The sequence below is a fragment of the Mustela putorius genome, unplaced genomic scaffold (genome assembly GCF_011764305.1).
Source record: "Mustela putorius furo isolate JIRA1106 unplaced genomic scaffold, ASM1176430v1.1 tig00003845_pilon_pilon_pilon, whole genome shotgun sequence".
NCBI classification, from domain to species: domain Eukaryota; kingdom Metazoa; phylum Chordata; class Mammalia; order Carnivora; family Mustelidae; genus Mustela; species Mustela putorius.
The window spans coordinates 26,845,919-26,869,493 of NW_025421998.1; the positions used below are offsets into that span (position 1 = coordinate 26,845,919).

At 35.6% G+C, this 23,575-nt stretch overlaps 1 protein-coding gene across 5 annotated transcripts in view; it reads right to left on the reverse strand.

Annotated features, from left to right (window-relative positions):
• PCLO (piccolo presynaptic cytomatrix protein) overlaps nucleotides 1-23,575 on the reverse strand; it is a 408,014-nt gene that overhangs the window by 77,665 nt on the left and 306,774 nt on the right. For 3 of the 5 annotated variants that reach the window (XM_045089737.1, XM_045089735.1, XM_045089733.1), the window contains exons 11-14: nucleotides 8,100-8,208; nucleotides 7,487-7,554; nucleotides 6,508-6,722; nucleotides 2,111-2,161 (exon numbers count right to left, since the gene is read on the reverse strand). In XM_045089737.1, the coding sequence (XP_044945672.1) occupies nucleotides 2,111-2,161; nucleotides 6,508-6,722; nucleotides 7,487-7,554; nucleotides 8,100-8,208 (443 nt within the window). Of the gene's footprint in view, nucleotides 1-2,110; nucleotides 2,162-6,507; nucleotides 6,723-7,486; nucleotides 7,555-8,099; nucleotides 8,209-23,575 lie in introns of those variants that run through there. The other 2 variants (XM_045089734.1, XM_045089738.1) reach the window with 2 other exon arrangements.

A 23,575-nucleotide genomic window follows, 5' to 3' on the forward strand; every position in this document is an offset into this window, starting at 1 on the left:
TCATGAAAGTAACAGAACATAGAAAACAAAGTGCCACGAAGGAAGACATTTTAAAAATGGGAATTTTTGAACTGCAGTAACTGTATCCTCTAATGGGGTATCAAAAAATGGAATTATTCTGCAATTAATTTCCTTGAGGTTTAGACCAGCTTCCAATTGTTAAGGAGATGTTCTTCCCCATGTAGTCTTGGTTAGCCTTAATGTTCACTTTCATCTGGTGAGGCACCAAAGCCATTTCTTATTTAAATGAAAACTTGCAGGCTACCTAAGAAAGTGCTTTCCAGCACTGATCCTGTAGTTCTTAGAAAATACTCAGCATTGCTCAGTGTTACTTCTGAGACAGAATGAAACCGCCCCCCCCCATCACCTTCCACCCTGAGCTACCCCAGAGCTGGCAGATTCATTAATTTGAGTGTCCATATAAGATGGATTTGCAAAAAGGTTTTGCTACAAGGAAATAAATAAATAAGCTAGAAATTGAATTCATGAGAAAATACTAAAAAATAAAGGAAAATGGCCTAAGAGTTAAGAAAGATTATTAGAGTAAATTTCCGCTATAGAATTAAATACTACGGCTCAAGGGAAAGGAAAATGAAAGATGAAAAAAAACAACCCCAAGCCAAAAAGAAACAAAGCAAACACTGGTCTGTTAGCAAGAAGTTTAAAAAAAAAAGAGAGAGATTAAAAAAAAAAATCTAGGGATCAGCAAATCAGCAAATTTAGTATTTTTCTTGGCTTCTGGTGAAACCAAGAAAGATTGGGTCTGCGTTTATTGAAAGGGGGAAGAGGCAGCAAGGCTGTAAGGTGTGCAACGTGGAAGGTTCCAGATCTGGGCTGCTGGATCCTCCTGGGCAAGCTGCCTGCATTCTGTGCTTCTGCCCATTCCACACTCATACTCCATTTCTGTTGATTAAAGCTTCCTTTACATTTGTGTCCTCTCCTTTATATTTCCTGGATGCCACTGCTGTATGAAATCTTTCTTTCTTTCTTTCTTTCTTTCTTTCTTTTTTTTTTTGCTGTATGAAATCTTAATATAGATTCCCTTCAATTAGTCTCTCCTTATTCCACAATATTTACTAGTGTCAGTCACCCTAGTGTCGTGGCTAACACCCCTCAGCTGTGTTCAAGCTTCTTTTTCATTGAGTTTCAATTTAATCTGCACAGGGACATTTCATGGCCTCAAAACTGATCCCTGCCTTTTGTTACTCTCCTGGAACTTTCCTTGAAGCATTTCTTCCCCCAGGAACACAGTCCCCCTTTCTCGGGGCTTATCCTCAAAGTAGTTCAAGTCTGTTGTCCTTTGTGAAATCGTTCAAGAAAACTTCTAGACTGTGTTGAAGACACAGCTCTAAGACTTATTGTTCTTCCCCCTTATCTGAAAGTTGCTATCTCCAAATTGATATTATTTTGCATTGTGTTACTTATTCCTACATGATTTTTCTTATCTATCCTGAATTACGTTTTGGTATCACCTAAAGCACAGTTTTTTAAAACATTTCTGACTACAACCCATAGTGAGAAATTGTTATAATATAATACACACACAGAAATACACATTGATAGATGTAAAGAAGAGTGATTTCTACTATTTTTATTCTATTTTCCTGATCAAAACCCCCAAGTAGATTTTATGAATTACAAACTGGTTATGATCCCTGGTATGAAATCTCTAATCTAGAAGAAATATTCAGCGATTATATAACAATTGTTGGTAGAAGGAAGAAAAGAGGATAGCACTGGACTCATGAAACTCAAAGAGGAACCCTCACATTTCCAGAAGAAACTGTCACGTTTGAAACACATTCAACAAGTAGAAACTGAGACATGAAAATACTGATACTGTTAAGGCATCAGATACATATCAAATTATACAATTCCATACCTATAATGACATTATAATTATGAACTATATATTTGCACTAAAATGCTATCCTATAAAATAGCATTTTTCCTTCATAGGTCTGTACTCAGGTGTGTATGTGTGATATATCTGTCATACATCTAAAACAGGAAAGGTCCTAATAGTGTTTACAATTTCAGCAGACCAGGGTAGGCGGAAAAAACAACCAATGAAGATGGCACAATGATGATTTTTAAAACACTTCCTTACCTGAATTTCCCCTGTAATCGGATGAGAGACCACCTTCGTTGCATCAGTAGGCTGCAATGTTAAAAACATGTATTGTATTAACAGATACACCTTTCACAAAATTTACCATTTCAATTTCCTTCTGGAATTAATTTCTATTTGGTCAGATCATCCCGCCTGCAAAATGCATTTCACCTGTTTGGCTGCTTAGATCATGGGGTCTACTTCTCCCTTTCAATATGTATTTAATATTATAGATACAGGAATCTCTTTTTTCACTTTGCTTAGTCTGTTTTGAAGTTATAATTTTATACCTGTGGGACTACATTTTCAATTACTTAATGAAATGAGTACTTTGGTTTAAAGTATTCAATTGAAGCATTTACAGGCTTTAAAGATCTATAGAGAAATGAAAAAGACTGTTTTTAAGGGCCCTGGGTGGCTCAGTCATTAAGCGTCTGCCTTCAGCTTAGGTCATGATCCCGGGGTCCTGGGATGAGGCTCCCAGTTCAGCAGGGAGTCTGCTTCTCCTCCCCTACGACTCCCCCTGCTTGTGTTGCCTCTCTCTGTCAAATAAATACATAAAATCTTAAAAGAAAAAAAAAAAGACCTTGTTTTTAGAGGACGAGTGCCTGGGAGCACAGAGGGTAGAGAAGTCTATCCCTGTGCTCCTTCAGGGGTGCTCAACCCCTGCTCGCTCCCTTCTAGACTGAAGCGCCCAGACAATGGCTTCTCCGTATTTCACATTCCTTAATTAAAGTTCTATCCTCTTCTATATAAGTTCTCACTTCCTTAGAAAGTTCCTTATGTCAGTAAAGCTTTAAGAACAGTTAGGAATGTGATCTGGCAAGCTGGTTCCTAATGCTGAAGAAAATGACTGATGGCTGACTGCTGACTTGTTACATTTCAATGTAGTATATGTACAAACAGAGAGCTGATGTCCCCGACTCAGAGACAAACAGCTTCAGGTGGTAAAATCAAAATTTTGAAGATAAAAATTCACGCTAAATGAGTTTAAGCAAAATAATCATTTAAAACAGTCATATACATAGCTTATATAATTTAAACATGTACTTAAATAATTTTGATTCATATTTTACTTATGTCGAGGGAGAAGAAATCACTTGGGTATTAACAGATTAATAATTACTTAGGAATAATTGTTTAGAATGTTTACTAGATGGTATTCTAAGTATCCAAATGTATAATTATGCTAACTATATTCAAATATTTTAGTTTTAATGCATTCCATTTCAATATTTTATAATTTAATACCTAGTCTCATACCTTAATGAAAACACAAAGGAGTTAAAGCCACAATTCTATAAATTAACTGAAGAACATATGATATATGTGGACATATTATCTAACTGAGGGATATGTCAGTTTTAGACCATCACTCAATATTTCCATGATTTCTCAGTATAAATTCTTTAACATTGTAGGTTTAGAGAACAAATGAAAAAATGCATTGCCTTTTATGAATACTACGTGTTGATGGGTCAAGAAATATCACTAAATTTATCTATTCATTCATTCATAAAAAATATTTCAAGAAACTACGCCAGCTAAATGTTGGAGATAAATGCCCCTAGAAATGAATAGGTAACAGTCTCTTTCTTCAGGTGTTACTATCTAGTGAGTATATATTTCAAATAAAAATGTACATTTAATATTATATACATATATATCCCAAAAGTGATTAGATTTGATTATTGTTATTATTACTGGTAAGAGTTAAGTAATCTCTATATCATCACTGAAGAGTAGAAATGAGACTTAGTAATTTTAAATATTCCAGCAGTTACATTAAAAATGTAAGAATTAGCCAGTGAAATTAATTTTTAATAATGTATTTTATTTAACTCAATTTACTCAAAGTATTATAATTACACCATGAAATCTATATCAAAATTGTAATAAGATGATTTATATTCTTTTTTTCATAGTAAGTCTTGATAATTTGGCATTAATTTACATTTACAGTATATCTTGGTTCAGACTAGCCATATTTCAAGGGCTGGCTTATTACATGTGACTATCATTATGAACAATACAGTTCTACAAATTTTTATTCCAGCAAAAATACTGTAAAACCACACAGGCCATGTTCTTGATATGGAAAAGAATTACTGCATATCATAAAACATGTCAATATCATTTCCTTGATGTTCGTCCTATTATACTTGTTTTCATCTTCTATTCACTGCCAAAACAGTTAACCTATCACAAAATATCAAATTTTGCACCTCCGTAATAGTATAGAGACTTACAAGTGCCAAGATGCTTTAATTCACAACATTTTTTAATTTTGTTCCTATACTGCGTAAGCCCCTCTTCCATGTGATTAAATAGCACAGAGAAAGTAAGAAAGGGGTTTTGGTTCTTAAAGAGCTTGCAGCCTAACTAGGAAGACTAGTAGCTACAATCAAGGTCCAAATTGTTGGGGGGCCTGGGTGGCTCAGTCGGTTCAGCGCCTGCCTTCAGCTCAGGTCATGATCCTGGGGTCCTGGGATCCAGCATTGGGCTCCCTGCTCAGTAGGGAACCTGCTCTTCCCTCCCCCCTCTGCTTGTGCTCTCTCTCTCACTGTCTGTCTCTCCCAAAAAAAAAAAAAAAAAAAAAAAAAAAAAAAGATACAAATTGTCTTAAGAGATGCATAAAGCATGGGGCACTTCAGAGGGAGGAGAAAAGGAAAAAGACTACCTTCTGATTTTAAGACAGGACTGGACTGTGGAGTGATTTCACGTACAAAGGCTTCCTGTTATTCTTACTTCATTTTTGCTCATGGCTTATCACTGACTCTTCATTTCCTGCAGACTGCAGTGTAAAAGCCAGGCAGGGCACATAATATCCTCCAATTTACAACCATCTAGGCTTCTCCTTTATTTCTTATCCCTGTATTTTTTTTTTTTTTTGTACACCGACATTCTCAGCAGGCAATTTCTGTTTCTGAGATTTTTTTTTTTTTACATGTTGCTCTCTCTGCTGGGAATGTTGGTCCCTGTATCCCCATTACTAAATCAGTTCATTAGCTAAACACCAGCTTTCTTCACCTCACTCTTCAAGCCCTCACTGCATTTTTTAATGACATCCAACATTATATACCTTTGTTGTCTGTTTCTGAATAAAAGGGATTTGGGGGGACACCTGTTGTGTTTTTATACTTTGTTTTTTTGAACTTTGTTTTCTGAAGTCCAGCAGTTGGTCTACCCAAGCGTAGCCTGTCCCTCTCATATATCTTACCATGTAAAGAGAAATCTTTATTCATGCTTAAACAAGAGAATACTTTTTCCAATATATTTATTGACCACAACGAGAATTTCCCTAGGAAGTATCAAATCTATGAAGAAAAAGCTACAAACTGTCTACATGTCATCTGCTTTTATAAGGTTAAAAAACTGATTCTATGTTTTCTTTTAATAGCTCAGTAGCTTGGAAACAATAGTGTCATAAACATTTATTTCAAATGAAGACTTGCAACAAGGGAAAATTTATTCGTATAGAATTAGGGATAAAATTCAAAATGGCAATTTTATATTACTGGTTTTCCTTTTTTCTTTTTTAAAGATTTTACTTATTTATTTGAAACAGAGAGAGAGAGAGCAACAGAAGGAATATAAGCAGGGGGAGTGGGAGAGGGAGAAGAAGGCTTCCTGCTGAGCAGGGAGCCCAAAGTGGGCTGGATCCTAGAACCCTGGGACCCTGACCTGAGCCACCCAGGTGCCCCTCTTTTTCTTTTTTAAAAAAGATTTATCCATTTATCTGAGAGAGAGAGAGAGAGAGAGAGCGCATGTGTGTGCATGTGGGGGGCAGCAAGAGAGTCTCATGTGGACTCCCATGGAGCGCAGAGACCAAGGCGGGGCTTGATCTCATGACCCTGAGTCCAGCACCTGAGCTGAAATCAAGAGCTGGACATTAACAGATTAAGCCACCCAGGCTCCCCAATTAGTATGGCATTAGTTATAAAATTCAAAGCGGCAATTTTATATTACAGGTTTTCCTCATTTCTCATTGTCCTACATTCTTTATCTCTGTGTCCTTTATATTTTTTATTTAAATTACCAAATCCAGCATAATATGTATCCTGTGTTCCCAAAAAGATGCAAAGCTAATGTTCCATATACAAAGAAGCTCAGATTTATTCAACAACTACAACTAAAAAGAAGCATTAGAATTATGAAGCATTAGACACACTGTGCATATGCCTCATAATAATAACTGCTAAAATATTTAAAGAGATGTAGAAATACATCATTGTCATAACACTTTGATCAGTTATATACTAAGAAATGGAAATTTTCTTGTTTCACTCCAATGAGAAACCACAGGAAAAACACCTTAGAAAATGATACTGGATTTCCTCTGTCCTCGTCTGAATAAAGAGCAAGAAAATAAGTAACTCAGAGTCACTTCTCACCTTGCTGCTGCTGTGTTTCTTTTTGCTCACGGAGGGGGACCCAGGTTGCCCGGGGCTGGGAACGGAACTGGATCCCGCTGATGTAGGGCCTGAATGAACGTGAGATCCTTTCTCCACGACAGATGACAGAACCAGCGGTGACTGTTGCAGGGAGACCTTCTGGAGTTCTGCTGCCAACTGCTTAGGATCAACCCCTGGGGATTTCGCTTTATCTACTACAACAAAACGGAGTGGCTATGTATCTCAGTTTCATCGGTGCTCAATACCATGGAGTTTATGCGAGTTCTAGATGACAAGGTAATTGGCAAGCACAGATGGATGAAAAGTTCTACAGGCCTGGGTCTGTTCTTTAGTGCAGACACTCAGACTCTGAGAATGCTGGCTGTAGCAGAGGAAATGGTCAGTAAATACTGGTTAAATAACGAAAGAAGTGATATTTTTTCATGGAATAATGGATCTACGTTTAGAAGACTCTAGTTGTCAGCTCAGAAAGAGTTAAATCTCATCGTGTCCTTATGAAATTACATGTTGATTTTGTTTTCCTTTACAATGGAAAGGCAATCAAAATGTTCAAGAATAAGTGTTCCATAGTCCAGTTATGCTAAAAAGAATCAATTATTATCTAAAAATTCTATAAGATCCCAAATAAATGGCTCCATGGATTGCTCTGGTGGGATGAGTTTATTTTTTAAGAGTTAAAAATGTAAACTCACACAGCAAGATTCTGTATGAATTTCTTTCATGGGTCAAACATACAAGTATGTGTTCCCCTAGAATGCTAAAAAACATTTCTGTAGTGCTTTTGATTCTGCTTATGATTACGTAGATAAATAGACTTTGGTCTATAAATACATTTTGCCCATACACTATCTATGCTTGTGTTTATATTTTCATCTATGGCTTCACCTGCTTCTACAACTATCATTACACCTACATCTTCCCCTTTACCCCCGGATGAAAGCAGATGACTTTCACCTACCAGCTTTTGGTGGCTCATGAAGTTCCAGGTGCTGGGGATTTTCAGAGTCTGAAAGCATATTGAGGTCCCTAAAAATTTAAAACAAAGAAATTAAGAAAGAAATTGAGGAAACCGGAGACAAAAGGCCTTTTATTCCCAACTACCCTGATTTTTTTTTTTTCAGTAGGTAAATGAGAAGTGGTCAATGATATAAAGCAATTTCCAAGCATGCTCACCCTTCTAGCCAAATATATATTTGCAATGCTGTTAAAAGTTAGCTGATAAAAATGATTATTTAAGGTGAAATCTTTATGGATTAAGTGTAAGTTCTTTTTGAAATACTATACACAGACATGAAATCTAAATGGGTTCAGGCTTTTGTTTAAATGAAGCATGTTTCAATAAAAGCATGAAAGGGGAGAACTACTGACATAATCAGACACAAAATTAGCTGAATTCTTTCTATGCTTTAGACTTTGATTCTGAACACAAGAAATCTATAAAACTTGTATTCACTTTATTTTCTAATTACTGTAAATCTTGCTGACTGGCAAAGGTTCCACCTTAACAATTTTAAATTAAAAGAGCCATGAATAGCCAAAAAATGGAAACAAAAAGATGGGGAAAAACTCACAGTCTTACACATATTTCTGCTTCCCCACTTTGCTGACTAATGATACTCTGCACTTCTTCATACGTTTTAGAAGTTAAAGGAATTCCATTCCACTCCAATACTTGCATCCCTAAAAAGACAAATGCAATTATAAAATAAAACATGTGTTGTACTTCTAGTTGGGGTCTGTAGGGCATAGAAGACATTTAAAAACCAACTCAGCACACCATTTCAGAGAACACAGTTCAAAGTTCTCTGGAACATTAATACCACAACCATATGTAGTTTGCTTTCATCACTCACCTGAACTCATCAAATGTGTCTATTACAACATGCAAAATGTTGCTTTTGAAAGCCTATTAAATATTACCAAACACATGCATTTTGTTTACACTGCTTTAATAAAGAAAACATTATTGAACATATATTATTTAGGCCAATTTTGTGTCAGAAAAAAAATACCATTACAAGCATCAGTATAATTTTCCTATGGGGAACAAGCATCTAGAAGAGTATACACTTCCATATTCCATCATGGAATGGGAAAGGAGGAAGAAAGTCATTAATAGCTTGTTGTGAAGGTTCCCTTGAGAAACTGTTAATTGCTTCAGCTTTGCTTAGATAAGACAGATTTCCATGGGGAATTTTTTCCTTTTTCTTCACTGCATGCAAGGCATGCCTGAGTAGAATTAGTAGGCATGTTACAGAGAGGACAGCTTCATGGCAGGGGGAGGAAGGGTGGCGGTGGCTGGGGTGTAGCCTTTGTGGTAGGACAAGGCCCTGTGCTCAGAAAGGCCCATGCTTGGTTTAATGGTTCACTGTAACCATTTTGAAATTCCTAATAATGTTTCAACAAAGAACACTAAGTTTTTTTTTTTCTTTTTTTTTGTGCTGGATAGCGTCAAGTATGCTGTATTAATTAGAGGGCATTTCATGTTTCCTCTCTGTCTAGAAAGAGAATTTTCACTAAAAAAGTAATAACAATTTTTCCACATTTTAAATTTTGTTTCTTTACTCCATTTCACATGAGCTGTCCAAATAATCTAGGAGTACATATTTGGCATGAATCATCTGGTCCTAATATGTATCTATGTGAAATGGATAGAAATTAGATGAAACTATTCAAGTTACAGTGCCCAAATATTTGTGAGTGCTACCAGCTTTACCTAAGAAAATAAATGTATGTTCTAACTGAGCTATAATTGAAACAAAAAGAAACACTTGAACAACTGGTTTTTAATGAGCTTCAAAGATGCCTATGTGACATTCCCTACCGCTCACCATTGGCTTCAGTGGAAAACTCTAAACATGGCATAACTGAAACTTTGAAAGTTTTTAAATGATTTTGATATACACTGGAAAGCATATTACTGGTTGTAAACAAGTATGGTAAATTCTTTTACTACAGTGAAATGGCAAAAGAAGTCCATAAAAATTGCACAATAACACAAACAAAAATGGCTTTTCTAGAACTTACTCCAACAAAACTTTATCTTCAGATGGGCCTTAGGTTTAATTCAACAATCCCAGGCTGTTGTACATATAAAATGAGAAAATTACATAAGAGACAACGATGATATCACTAAAGAAAAATACAGCAGTACAAAAGGAAGAGCACACTGAAAAACACACTTTTTAAAGAAAAAGTCAGCATAAAGAGTATATTTATATACAGATGATTTTGAATTGAAACAAATTATAGTGTTATAATTGCATTGTCACTTTTCGGCAAGAGCGTATTCTATGAAAAGAAACAGCTGCATAATCTTCATGCTTCTTTTCTTGGATTAACTTGTTTATTTTTCACCTCTCAAAATAAAGGGGCAAATTTACAAAACATAATTATTTAATGAAATTAAAAAATGCTTCTAGTATTAAAAAGGGAAAACTATTTAAAATCTTTAATAAAATTGCTGGAAAAAAAAAACCCACAACAAATAACTAGAATCTTGTGTAGAAATACACCTGAGGTCATAAAATATACCACCTGTTCTGTTCCATGATACACAGACCAAGTTTCTTTTCTCTTCATTTGGTTTTCCACCAGAGTTTGTGCAGGACTGTGGTTCAAAAGATTTTGCCAGTACTTGGTTCCAATGGTGAGTATCAGATACTACAGAGAATGTGGTGAATTGCGACTAGTCCTTTAGTAACACCTTTCCTATCCACCACCTCTCCAAATCCCTAACAAATCCTACAAGAACCATACTAAAGAAACCAAGTGAATATAACCCATCACTCCTTATTAATTCATAAGAAGGTTCTAATAATTGTAAGGATTAAGTATGATATGATCTGAAATATAACATTCTTGAAAAATGTTAATTGCAAAATCCTATAAACTATTTTAAAATGCACATAAACATTTGTTGAACATGATCATGCTATATTGAGGTTCAGTAAAGTAATATTTTATCATTTAATTGATTAAATGGAAGCAGAGTCAATCTGAAGATAACTGTACTGTGACTTTGTTTTAGAAATAATTCCTGGAATACAGCATATACATGCATGTCTATATCTATTATTCAGCATTTACATTTTCTTTATATTTAAATTCAATCAACATGTATGTTAATGAATTGTTCAACTTTGATAGTGGACAGAATGATGTTTCAATTATATCCCTATAAAGTGCCTATACTAATGGCTTTTAATAAGCCATTAGTATAGGCAACTGAATTTTTATTCAATGTGCAACAACTAATGACAGGATATGTTGCTTACAATCTTATACTTAACATGTTATCAAACACCAAAAAAGACAATAGTCAGGTAATGTTTGAATTAAAAAAATATCACTCAGCATAAAACATTCTCAACTATGGGTTTTTATAATTTCTGGATTCCTTAACTTTATATCTCCTAAAATTGGTAAATGCTATTCTTTATAATGCACAAGTTCATGTGTGTTATTTCTTTGTCTATATTTATTATTTACCCTTATATCACAAACATCTTATGGATTAAAATTAATGAGCTAACAGTTGAAATCATAGGTATATCCAAACATATATAAAACCCATTACTTTTTTTATTGCACAACTATTTTTTCTGGATCTAGTAAGTGGCACTGCACAATTAGTCACTTACGTGGTGATCACCATCTTGTGTCTAATATTGTATGCTGTCAAAAAAATTAATAAAAAAATGATACTCTACTAGAAAAAAGCAGAAGCAGAAACATCCTGGAAGTTAGTAAAACTAAGATGATCCAGAGAGAAAGAATTTTAAAAGTGTTAAAGGTATATATAAAAAGACCCAGACTCAATAATGATTAGAAAGTACAAGTTAAAGCAATAATGACATACTCCTTAGCTCTCATCATATTGCAAAAAGTTTAAAAACCAGAAAATACTATGTGCTGACTGGGATGTAGGATCAGGGGACCCTGACTTCAAAGGTATATCCAAAGGAGATTAAACTTACTGGATGATGTTCAGACATACCCCACTTTGTGAGAATACTATGTGATGTGAGAATACTATGACTATGTCACAGGAAAATAAAACAACCGCTTGTCTACAATTTATAAAGATGCAATTATTTTAATGGGAATGCAGATAAGTGTACCCCTCTGGAGGGCAATGTAGCAGAACATCATGAAATTAAACCCATGTATACCATATTGACTCAGACAATCTTGCTGAGTGTCTATTTGTGGGTGGAGGCAGTATTAGGAGAAGTGGGACAATGAGAGTATAGTGTAAGTGCTCCAGATGGAAATACCTGGCGAGGGTGTAGAAAAAGACCAGACCAGGTGTTAACCAAAAGGTGGATTCACCTTAAAACTATTTTCCAATTGAAACCAAGTGAGAAATAGGATCTGTCTACAGGACAAGGGCATCTCATGTACATTAAAATGCTACTTGTACCCAGGTACATTATTTATTTTCCAAAAAAATAACAGAAATTACATAAATTATAAATAGTTGCTCATGAACAGAGGAAGGAAGTGGGAAAAGAAAATGAGTTGAAAGAAAATGAATGAGTTAATAAATGAACAAAAAAACAAACACAAAAACCAAACACACCTATAGACACACACACACACACGAGGGAAACTACATGAACCAGTGAGGCTGGCATGCTATGGAATGAGAATCTAATGCCTTTGGGGTAATAGAACAGAACAAAACAAAACCCAAACTTAATTTAAAAAATAAATGTATATCATAAATTAATAATACTTTATGTTGTACTTTTCTCCATTGATATTATTAACCATGACTATAGATTAATTTCCTAAATCTGGACATTAGCTCTCAAAAGTCATTTATAAATCAGCAGCAGCAGCAAAAACTCAGAATCTGAAATGGTCATTTGCCTTGGGTTTCTAAATTGTGAACAAACCTTGCAAGTGAGTTTCAGGGGTCCAATATATTGTCCACATCAGTTATACTAATTACTCATTCATTTTCAAGTGATGGAATGTTAATATAAGAAAAATACATAGATAGATATATTTTATTCTACTATACAGGTTTTTTTTAAGTATTTTAGAACTTTAACCAATTTATACATTAACATAAAGGAAGGAAAGAAAAAAATGGCAGAAGAATAGAATATCAGGGAGGGAAAAAAGAGTGGAGGAAAGGGAAGTGTAAGGGGAAAAAATAATATTTGGATAGTGTCCTGTCTATTTACAGGACAAAGGAGACTCCCTCAGTCATGACAAGACATTAAAAACTCAGATGTATTTTTCCAAGAAAACTCATCTAGAAGCATAAAATCTTAAGGTTGTAAAGTATCTTCTTGAAGAGCTAATCTCATAATAATGTTGCCATTTTTGTCACTGTCATTATGATCGACTCTTATTTTTACTCTTGGAATACATAGTTCGATCAAAACTTAAAACAGAGCCTTGGTACATAACATACTTAAACCTGGAGTGACTTTCACAGAAGCAGTCTCTCTCTGCCTGCTTTTTCCCTCCTCACTCTCCACACTCTAGAGGTATCCAACCTTAGGCATTTGCAGGAGCCCCATTTCCCTGGTTCACCCGAATGAGTTGAATTTAAAATGATCTCACAGGGCACTTGAAGTAATAAGCACTGGTGTTACCTACAATTGATGAATCACAGAACTCTACTCCAGAAACTAATAGTATACTATATGTTAACTAATTGAATTTAAATACAATTAAATTTTAAAAAATGATTTTACAACTTGAAGAGGCCATCAGAACAACTTCCATTAACAAGGACAATGACTCCAGAGATACACTGAAAGGAAGATAATCTGAATTTCCTTTTATTGAGAATGTAGTCTGAATTGCTTCAAAAGGGCTACAATAAAATGTTACATTTTAGTTTTTTAACCAATAGTCTAATAATACTTTCAAATGCAATGATGTGAATGTATCTGATATTTAACATTAAAAAATTAAAATCTACCCTTCTTTTAATAAGGAATATATATGCTATTTTCAGAAAGACAAATACTCTTTCAGAAATGTGTTTTAAGAACCAAGGTACTGCTGACTGCTGATACTTTCTCTTCTCAATAATCATATTGTGTTCACATTTAGCTTGGCTATTTACTAGACGTTGTGACCTTCAGCAAACTGGCTAATTTGCCTTCCTTGGCTTCCTCAAGGGGGAGGATATTGCTAGATCACTTTTTCAGTTTATTTCGACTCTACGAGGGGGAGAAGTCTATGACTACGGCACAATGAAAAAACAACTGGTTGTTTATAATTTATGAAAATGCAATTTTTGAGAGGGAGCTTTATATGAAGATGTGAAAAAATAGTTTGGATTCTGAAATTTACACACTGTTTTTCATTATTTTTCCTTATCCACAAATTTACCTTACATATATAGTAAGATGTTCAAGCATAGGGATCATGTCATCTAATTTTCCTCTTCTGCATTCGCCATCTTCCCTCTCACTGCTCTCTGTGGTCATTGTTCAGGCTCCCGGGGCTGGTGTTGACACCCCAGGGCCCCCAGGGAATACCCTATCTAGTTTATCTTTTTTGGCCATTGCCACATTTGCGTCTGGATTGGATAACTCAGGGGCTGGAATACTCAATTTGTAGTCTGAATCAAAATTTGGTTTAAACTTAGAAGCTGGGCATGCCTGGGTGGTCCAGTTGGTTAAGTGATGAACTCTTGGTTTCAGTTCAGGTCATGTTCTCAGGGTTGTGAGATTGAGCCCTGCATCAGGCTCCACACTCAGCGTGGAGTCTACTTGAAATTCTCTCCCTCTCTTTCTGCCTACCCCCATTCCCTCTTTCTAAAGTAATTAAAAAAAAAAAAAAATCAGTGCCAGTGCCATTCAAACCAAAAGCTGTTTTTAACCTGAAATACTAAAATTTTAACTCTATTAAGTTATACATTTTAAAAAATGTGATCTATCACAATATCCTGTCTTCACAGTATATTGATAATAGAATTAAACTCCTTAGAATATTTAATGTAAATTTTATAAATATACATTCTTCCAAATTTCAGTAGTATTAAACATATATATTTGTGTGTGTGTGTATGTGTGTGTGTGTATGTATGTATATCTATATATCTATCTATCTATATATATATATATACATGAGATGTGGAGTAACTTTCTACTTCTTTGCTTAAAACTATTGCATATTTTTATACTGAGTAAACAAGCCCAATGTAAATGAAACAGATTGTTAAGGAAAAGTATATGCTATGATAATACAACTATAAGAGTTCTTTGAGTAATGTTATACAGCTTATATAGATATACAACATGGGACCTGAACTCAGGACCCTGAGATCAAGACCTGAGCTGAGATCAGGAGTCAAACACTCAACTGAATGAGCCACCCAGGCACCCAATTTTTCGATAGCTCATAATTAAAGAAGTGGAATTCTGTATTTAAAACTGTCATTAATTTGGGATGGGGTCTGGAGTGATTCACTTCCCATATTTCTTCTTTCATTCACACTTTTTATAAAAACAAGCAAAGTAAGCAAAGTGTGGCATGCATATATAAATTATATATAAATATAAATAATTGCAAAATAAAAAAAATTCTCACAACATTGCAAGTAGGAAAAAAAAATCCAAGAATTATCAAAGACATTAGTTGAATAATCTGGGCAGGCCCACTATTTTTTTTCTAGGTTGAATACACTGAAATATTTAGAGTCAATGACTTTTATACTCACAGATCTACAATAGGTTTAGTTCTAATCACAAAAAACAAAATCACAAAGAACATAGATTAGCACATGTTTTGCAGTATTAATGGTCAACAATAAAAAAGGCACTGAAAAAGAATCATATAAATAAAATGTGTTGTAAAAGTAGGTCACAACTATTTTACAGACTCACGTTACAAAGCAAGCAAGATCTGTGCAGATGCTCTAGTTTTCATTTCTTATAGAATACATTAGAAAAGTGAAACATGAGGTGACAAGATGTCCAACAGCACACAGTTAGTTAATGGTAGTGCAGAAGAATGAACTTCACCTATCTCTCAGGCTAATGCTAGTTTCAGCACATAGAAAATCTCATTCAGTTTATGCTAACTAAACCTACCTCATAGTGCATCTACGTAGAAATGGTGCTCAAATAGGTAAAATCTAGCACAAAAAACACATACATTTTTTTATAAATCCATCTTAATTATAATGAAAAGATAGTTTAAAAAATATATTTCTTATCTATACGACTATTTTTTCTTAAGATTTTATTTATTTATTTGTCAGAGAGAGCGAGAGAGCACATGCATGCATACAAGCAGGAGAAGCAGGAGGGAGATGGAGAAGCAGGCTCCCTGGCTTAGCAAGGACCCTGGTGGGGGACTTGATCCCAGAACCTGCTATCATGATCTGAACTGAAGGCAGATGCTTAAATGACTTAAACACCCAGGTAAATCTCTATACGACAATTTTATTTGAAGACTTGGACATGTAAAAAATGAAAAGACAGTTGAACAAACAGATAGTTTTTGTGGGATGCACCATTTTTTGGTGGATAAACAATGTCAATTAGGAATGAAAAAAGGCTAATTGACTTTCTTATCATGGAAAGTGGAATGTTTCCATTCCACTCCCAGAAAATAAGCGAATAGCACACTTGCACATGCACACTGATGGGAAATTACGCTGAACGCTGTTATAAGGGAAAATAATGTAGGATGGATTACCCAATGTCACTAATTATCAAGGAAATTCAAATAAAAATCACACCTGTTAGAATGGCCATTATAAAATTAAAAAAAAAAAGACAGTAAGTGTTGGTAAAGAGAAGAAAAATCAGAATCTTGTACTTGGTTGGAATACAAAATGGTGCAGCCCTTTTGAAAAACAGTATGATGCTTTCTAAACATTAAAAACACATTTACCAATGTAGTGATCCAAAGGGACACATGCACCCGAATGTTTATAGCAGCAATGTCCACAATAGCCAAACTATGGAAAGAACCTAGATGTCCATCAACAGATGAATGGATCAAGAAGATGTGGTATATATACACAATGGAATACTATGCAGCCATCAAAAGAAATGAAATCTTGCCATTTGCAACAACATGGATGGAACTAGAGCGTATCATGCTTAGCGAAATAAGTCAAGCAGAGAAAGACAACTATCATATGATCTCCCTGATATGAGGAAGTGGTGATGCAACATGGAGGCTTAAGTGGGTAGAAGAAGAATAAATGAAACAAGATGGATTGGGAGGGAGACAAACCATAAGTGACTCTTAATCTCACAAAACAAACTGAGGGTTGCCGGGGGGAGGGGGTTTGGGAGAAGGGGGTGGGATTATGGACATTGGGGAGGGTATGTGCTTTGGTGAGTGCTGTGAAGTGTGTAAACCTGGTGATTCACAGACCTGTACCCCTGGGGATAAAAATATATGTTTATAAAAAATAAAAAATTAAAAAAAAAAAAACACATTTACCCCATGATATAGCAATCCCATTTCTGGGTATTTATCCAAAATAATTGAAATCAGGATCTCAAAGAGATAGTAGCAGGACCATGCTCATTATAGTTACATACACAATAGTCAAAACATTGAAATAACCTAAATATCCATTACAGATAAATGATAAATGAAACATGCTTTATATACAGTAGAATACTGTTCAGCCTTTAAAAAGGAAAGAAAATCCTATATGAGACAAGGTGGGCTATTGAAAATTCATGCTTTTTAAATAGAGTCAAGGTAAAAAGGAGTATATAATTAGCTGTGATTTGTGGTTCAACTTGAAGAAGATTATCATGATAGGATTGTGTTTGTAATGTTTCTAATCACTATAAACTCTATAATAATCTAATACTATATATAGATAATAAACTCTATAATAATCTAATTACTATAAACTCTATAATAATCTAATACTACAGTCTAGTATTTCCTGGAAAGATTAGTATAGATGCTAATGTCACTCTATGGCCACAGTTTATGGTTTTTAGAATTAGATATATTATTTAAAACAGATTAAAATAGGATGTAGCTTAATAAGACAAGAAAAAGGATATGAGTAGATTAGTAAAATGTTAATAATTCCAGGAAAATCATATAATATATGGGGCTATCCAATGATAGGTATGTGATGTTAACATCTCATCTGAAGTAGACTGAAGTTCATAAATTTATAAACTCTTAATTTCCCAATTCATTTTGTTAGAACAAAATGGATATTTTCAAGTAACTTCGTAATTCAATGGTATTACCAGATCAATACCATTAAATAGAGTGTAATCCACTAATCCTAAAGGCACTCATGAATATATAGATTCATAGTTAATTGAATGGACATAGGAAGCGAGGCTACAGGATGCAACTGTCCAAGAGAAATGCTTGCCTTAACTGTGACCTCCTCTGCTTTAAGTATCCCTACTGAACCACTAAGGATTTTAACTTTAATTATGTTCTTAACCTTTTTAATATTCATATATTCTGTACTGCTCTTTTTAAAATGTTATTTAAATGTATCCCACTACTCAGACAACAGATTTCAACCCAACATATTGTCACTTTATTCTAGGAAAAGGAGTTTTCTACAAAATACAGGAGTTATTTGGATCAGTGGCAATATCAACACCATCATCCTCCTCTCCACTGAGAATTAACATACATACAGACAATATAAGTTCCAGTTCAAACATTAGTTGACAGATAGAATGCACAAAACTTTGATTACTGAACTGTAACTTTAAATCACGTGTCAAATCCGATAAAAAGAAAATTGTATTTCAGAAAAGGAAAATTCTAAAAAGAAATCTCCCAAACAAAATTTAAAAGCAAAAGGTAAATGCAAATATACTTAGTCTATATAAGAAAACAGAATTTTTCTTTTGACAGAGAAGTAGGAGATTTTATCCTGACCTAAGTACTCATCACTAGAAATACTACAACAAATTACAATATTATAACAATATTTTGCTTATTTTTGAGTCAAGGATACTATATCATTATTATGAATGGTATAATCGAAAGTAAAATGGTGAACCTTTAATGTATAAATTCTTTCACCATTTGAGGCACTAAAGGATATAAATAGAATAAGGAAGCCATTTCAAACAATAAAAAAATCAATAAACATTTTATCATCCTGAGAGAATCTTAAAGAAATAAAGTGAATCATTACTTCATAAGAATTGTCAATATTTTATTTCTCACATATCAAAGAAGAATTAGCAAATAATTTACATTGGCCTGAGAGATGTTCAATAAATAACAAATACCATGTAATGGCAGAATTTCATTCCAAAAGTTCTAAATCACTTTTAATATGTAAAATGATATTTCTATCTATATAATAATATGAAACACATTACAATAACTGATTTTTTCCATTAAAAAAACAAAATTGCCTAAGAAGACAACATTTGAAAAAAAGATTTTATTGATCTGAGAGAGAGAGTGGGCGCCAGCACGAGCATTTGCGGGGGAGGGCGGGCGGAGGTGGAGGATGGTGGAGGTGGAGGAGGGAGGAGAAGGAGGGGGAGAAGAGGAGAGAGAATCCTGAGCTTATTCCCAAATGAGCTCAGAGCACAGAGCCCAGCAGGGCTGGATCCTGCCCAGATCATGACCCAGCTGAAAACAAAAGTCCGAGCCACTTCTGCTGCAGAAGACAACAGTTTAACATCAATATCTACCCACTGATGTAAAATAAAACTCCACTATTTTCCCTCCGGCTCTCAAAAATTCATGAAGAGAAATTATTTCTCCTAATTCATAAGCATACATGATCACAACTACAAAAACTAACAGCAATATGTACTATGAATTATGAAGGATGTTTGTACATATACTGGCTAATTATAAGAAGTCCTTTTGATTAAAAGAAGCAAAATCAGACCCATTTCACTTATGTTAATAGAAACAATATGGGACTTTATTTTTTTACAAAATCATTTTCCCTACTTTTTCTCATTTTATCTTCATAGCATTCCAGTTAAATCGGTAAGATAAGTGTAACTTACCCTACTTTTACAGATGTGAAACCTCAGCTTTAGAAATTACATTTAGTGGTAGTTCCAAAAGCCAGCCCTCCCGATTCCTCATCTAAATTCAGGAAAACTGGCATTCTAAGGGCTTTTTTTTCTGTTTAAGATACACAGAACCCAATTCTAAAATCTTGACTATTTTTATAGCTAATATTTTAGAATTAAGTGCAAAAATAAAATAAGTGAATTCATTTGATTATGATAAAACTTACCACATTGAGTAGACTTAATGGGTGTCAGAGATTTAATGGGTGTCAGAGAGAGGACTAGATTCTGGGTCACTAAGGTCAATCAGTTTATGACTCCCAAAATGCTTTCTCCCAGAGAAGCGTAGGAGCATCATGGAAGGTAAACAAAACTCTGGCTCCAGGATTTGAGAACTCTGGGGGGCTGGTGGGTAGGAAGCTGAGAAATGGGAATGAGTATGGACCACCTCCTCTGCTTTAAGTATAAAATGAAAATTCAAGCCTTAGCATTAAGAAGGTGAGATGATTACATGGGCTGAAGAGAGAAATGAGACCAGAAAGGTTGGTGTATGTCCACCATGGGCCTAGTAGATCACCATGCACTCAGACTCAACTCATTTGATGACATAAGACATAAGAGGCAAGGTTTACAATCATCAAATTATCACTTTAATAACATTTGCAGTTTGGAGAGGGCCTACACCTTTCTTGCCCTGTGGCCCTCCCACTTCTGGCAGTTTTGGGTCAGTCTCTTCCATGTTTCACTCTGTAGGACTGTTATAGTATATAGGGATTTATGATTTCAAAATATGGGAGAGGGGCTTTTGGCTTGCTAATTCTGAATACTATGTCTAGGAACAAATGAGTGAAAACGGTGAGGTCATTTCCACTCAGCCAAAATTTAACACACACGTTGTATTGGCTGTGTGTGTACACAAATATATACACAATGTAATATAACACTTTATCATTATGTCCCTATTTCCACCTTGGTCTGAAGAGCCACATCTCACACCTGGGTTAATTCCTTAGTTTCCTAACTGCTGTCTTGCTATCCTTCACTCCTTCAAACTATCCTAGTTACAGCACTCAGACTATTCCTATTTAAGTTTTTTTTTTTTTTAAGATTTTTTATTTCTTTATTTGACAGACAAAGATCACAAGTAGACAGAGAGGCAGGCAGAGAGAGAGGAGGAAGCAGGCTCCCTGCCGAGCAGAGAGCCCGATGTGGGGCTCAATCCCAGGACCTTGGGATCATGACCTGATCCGAAGGCAGAGGCTTTAACCCACTGAGCCACCCAGGCACCCCCTATTTAAGTTTTTTATTTTTTTTTAAAGATTTTATTTATTTATTTGTCAGAGAGAAATTACAAGTACAATGAGAGGCAGGCAGAGAGAGAGAGAGAAGGAAGCAGGCTCCCTGCTGAGCAGAGAGCCCGATGCGGGACTCGATCCCAGGACCCTGAGATCATGACCTGAGCCAAAGGCAGCGGCTTAACCCACTGAGCCACCCAGGCGCCCTTAAGTTTTTTAAAAAAGATTTATTTCTTTGGAGAGAAAGAGAGAGAGTGTGCATGCACAAGTAGAGGGAGGGGCAGGAGAAGGGGGAAAGAAAGACTCTCCACAGACTCCTTGCTGAGACTTGAGCCCAACGAGGGGTTCCATCTCACAACCTTGATATCATGACCCAAGCTGAAACCAAGAGTCAGATGCTCAACCTGTGCTCAGGTAAACCCCCAGGTACCCCATCCCCCCTTAAAAAAAAAAAAGATTTATTTATTTACTTGAAGAGAGAAAGAGAGATGTATTCCTATGTGTCAGCCCAGGGGCTTCTCATCGCACATGAGCAGAAGCTGAAGTCCTGACAATGGCCCACAAGATTCGATCTCTGTGACTGCTTGGACCGGAACCTCCGCTGCTGTCTCTCACATGCTCGCTAGCTCCCAACACGCTGGGCTCCTTGCTGTCTCCGCTTTCCTCCCACACACCAGGCATGATCTTGCTCTGGGCCTCCGCCCTTTTCATTTGTTTGCTGGAATACTGATACCTTCTGGCTCTGTCTTTCCTGTCCCTGGGCACTTTACTCTGTTCCAGCCTTCTGGGTGAGGCCCTCCACGAACACCCTCTAAAGTTGCAAGCCCACCCCCTCTACAGGCGTATCTCTGCTCCTGCTGGATTCCTCTCCGTAGCGCACACCACCATTAAATATAGGCTTCTTATAAATAGTTTTTCTATTTTCTGTCTCGCCTGCTAAAAGGTACAGTCCATGCTTTCTTCATTTATGTCCCCACAGGGTCAAGGGAGATCACTCTATCCAGCAAGTACTAAAAAAAAAATGATAGAAGTAAAGTCATAGACCTCAGAAGACTCAAGCACCATGAAGGAGGATGAGGAGGATCTAGGAAAGACTAAAGAGTAAAATAAAACAAAAGGAGCTTAAGAAAGAAATCTTATTTTCTTCCAATGCTCAGTGTAATTTACTATACATATGAAAAGTCTTTAATCTGAAATCATTGAGTGCTGGCATGAAAACGTAAAAACCTGCATTTCTGCAGAACATTCTTTCTGTTTCAACACTCATCGCTCTAGCTGGAGCACAGCAGAATGTCATAACTATAAAAGTTAACAATGAAATAAATGAAAGCTGGGAAAGATCTGTTTCAGTTCCTGGACAGCTCCTTGCCCTGAGTTTACAATCTGCTGTTAGAAATTACTGGAAGGTTACCTAGGATTCTTTGGGATGGGAGGGGGCATATCTGTAATCTCCACTTAGTTATTGTACTGGTTTCTAAGGCACGCGGAATACACCAGGGTGTTCTGAATTTCTATAGTCCTCTTAACACAACCAAAAAAAAAACCATAAAGTGCTCATAAAAAGTCACTAAAAAACGATTTTTTTTCCTTAAAAAAGGAAAAATTATCTCCTCAGAATTATTTTATATTTTTATTCACTTAGACCCTCCACAGTGAGTACTTTTTAACCAGTGCCTTTCTAGACTATAGGCAGGATAGCATCATATCGTTCTAGGATAGACCTGTGCAGAGTAGTTACTGAACACATGTTGTAGCCCATATATACTCTTCATTATTTCTGATATTCCTAATAATAGCACCACCACTCCCTGACAACAACCTTCTCGCCAACTCCCTGTTGTGTTTCATTTTGTTTTGTTTTACCTCCATCTAACCTCAGAATATTACCATGGCACCCCAATACATTCTTATAATTCTACAGTACATACTTCAGTGTCCTTCCCATTAAGAAACATCTCATGCAGGGATGAATTCAAGTTTTGCAGGGGGTGAGGCTTACGCGGTTTTAAGGAAAAATATAAAGTTATGAATACAAAATGGGATACAAGTGAATATCTGTTAAAAGGACAAAAAAAGCCACAACAAATGACAAATGGTGAAAAAGCAACAGATGCCACAAACACGACCAGTTCCTCGGAACTTTCTGGAGCTGTGTCGGGGGCTTACTGCATGAAGAAGGAGCCCTGACACTTGACTTTCATCAGTGTCATAATTTCTCCATTCTGGTCTCATTTATCTCTTCAGCTCCCACCTTCTTAATGCGAGGGATTGAATTTTTGTTTCGTCCAACACACTCAGCTCATCAGGGCTCATATGCTACCATTTCACCTTCTTGTTGGAAACCTTTGACCATGGACCATTTCTATTCTCAAGTCTCACTCTCTCCCTGGCATCACTTCAAAAGGTAAAGGTTCTCCCAAGCATGCATGAGACAAGGGTCTAGAGGAGGATTCTGTACATTTAATGCCCAAGACCCAGCGGGCTTCTGTGATTCATCAAAAGTCCCACACAAAAGGAGCTGATGAGAAAAATGAGTCCAGACACTGAGGGTCAGACATCAGACACCTACACCACAGCTCTGCTCACTAACAAAATGTGTTTTCAGTGACTAACAGACCATGAAAGTTACATGAACAGATACTGATGGCACCTAATCCAGAGATTTTAATCAGACGTGAAGTTTACTGATTAACAGACTGGTGATTAGAAGAGAAACTTAGAAGTCTTTTCAAAGATTAGCCAAAACATTGGTTTTACAGTTAAAATGAGAAA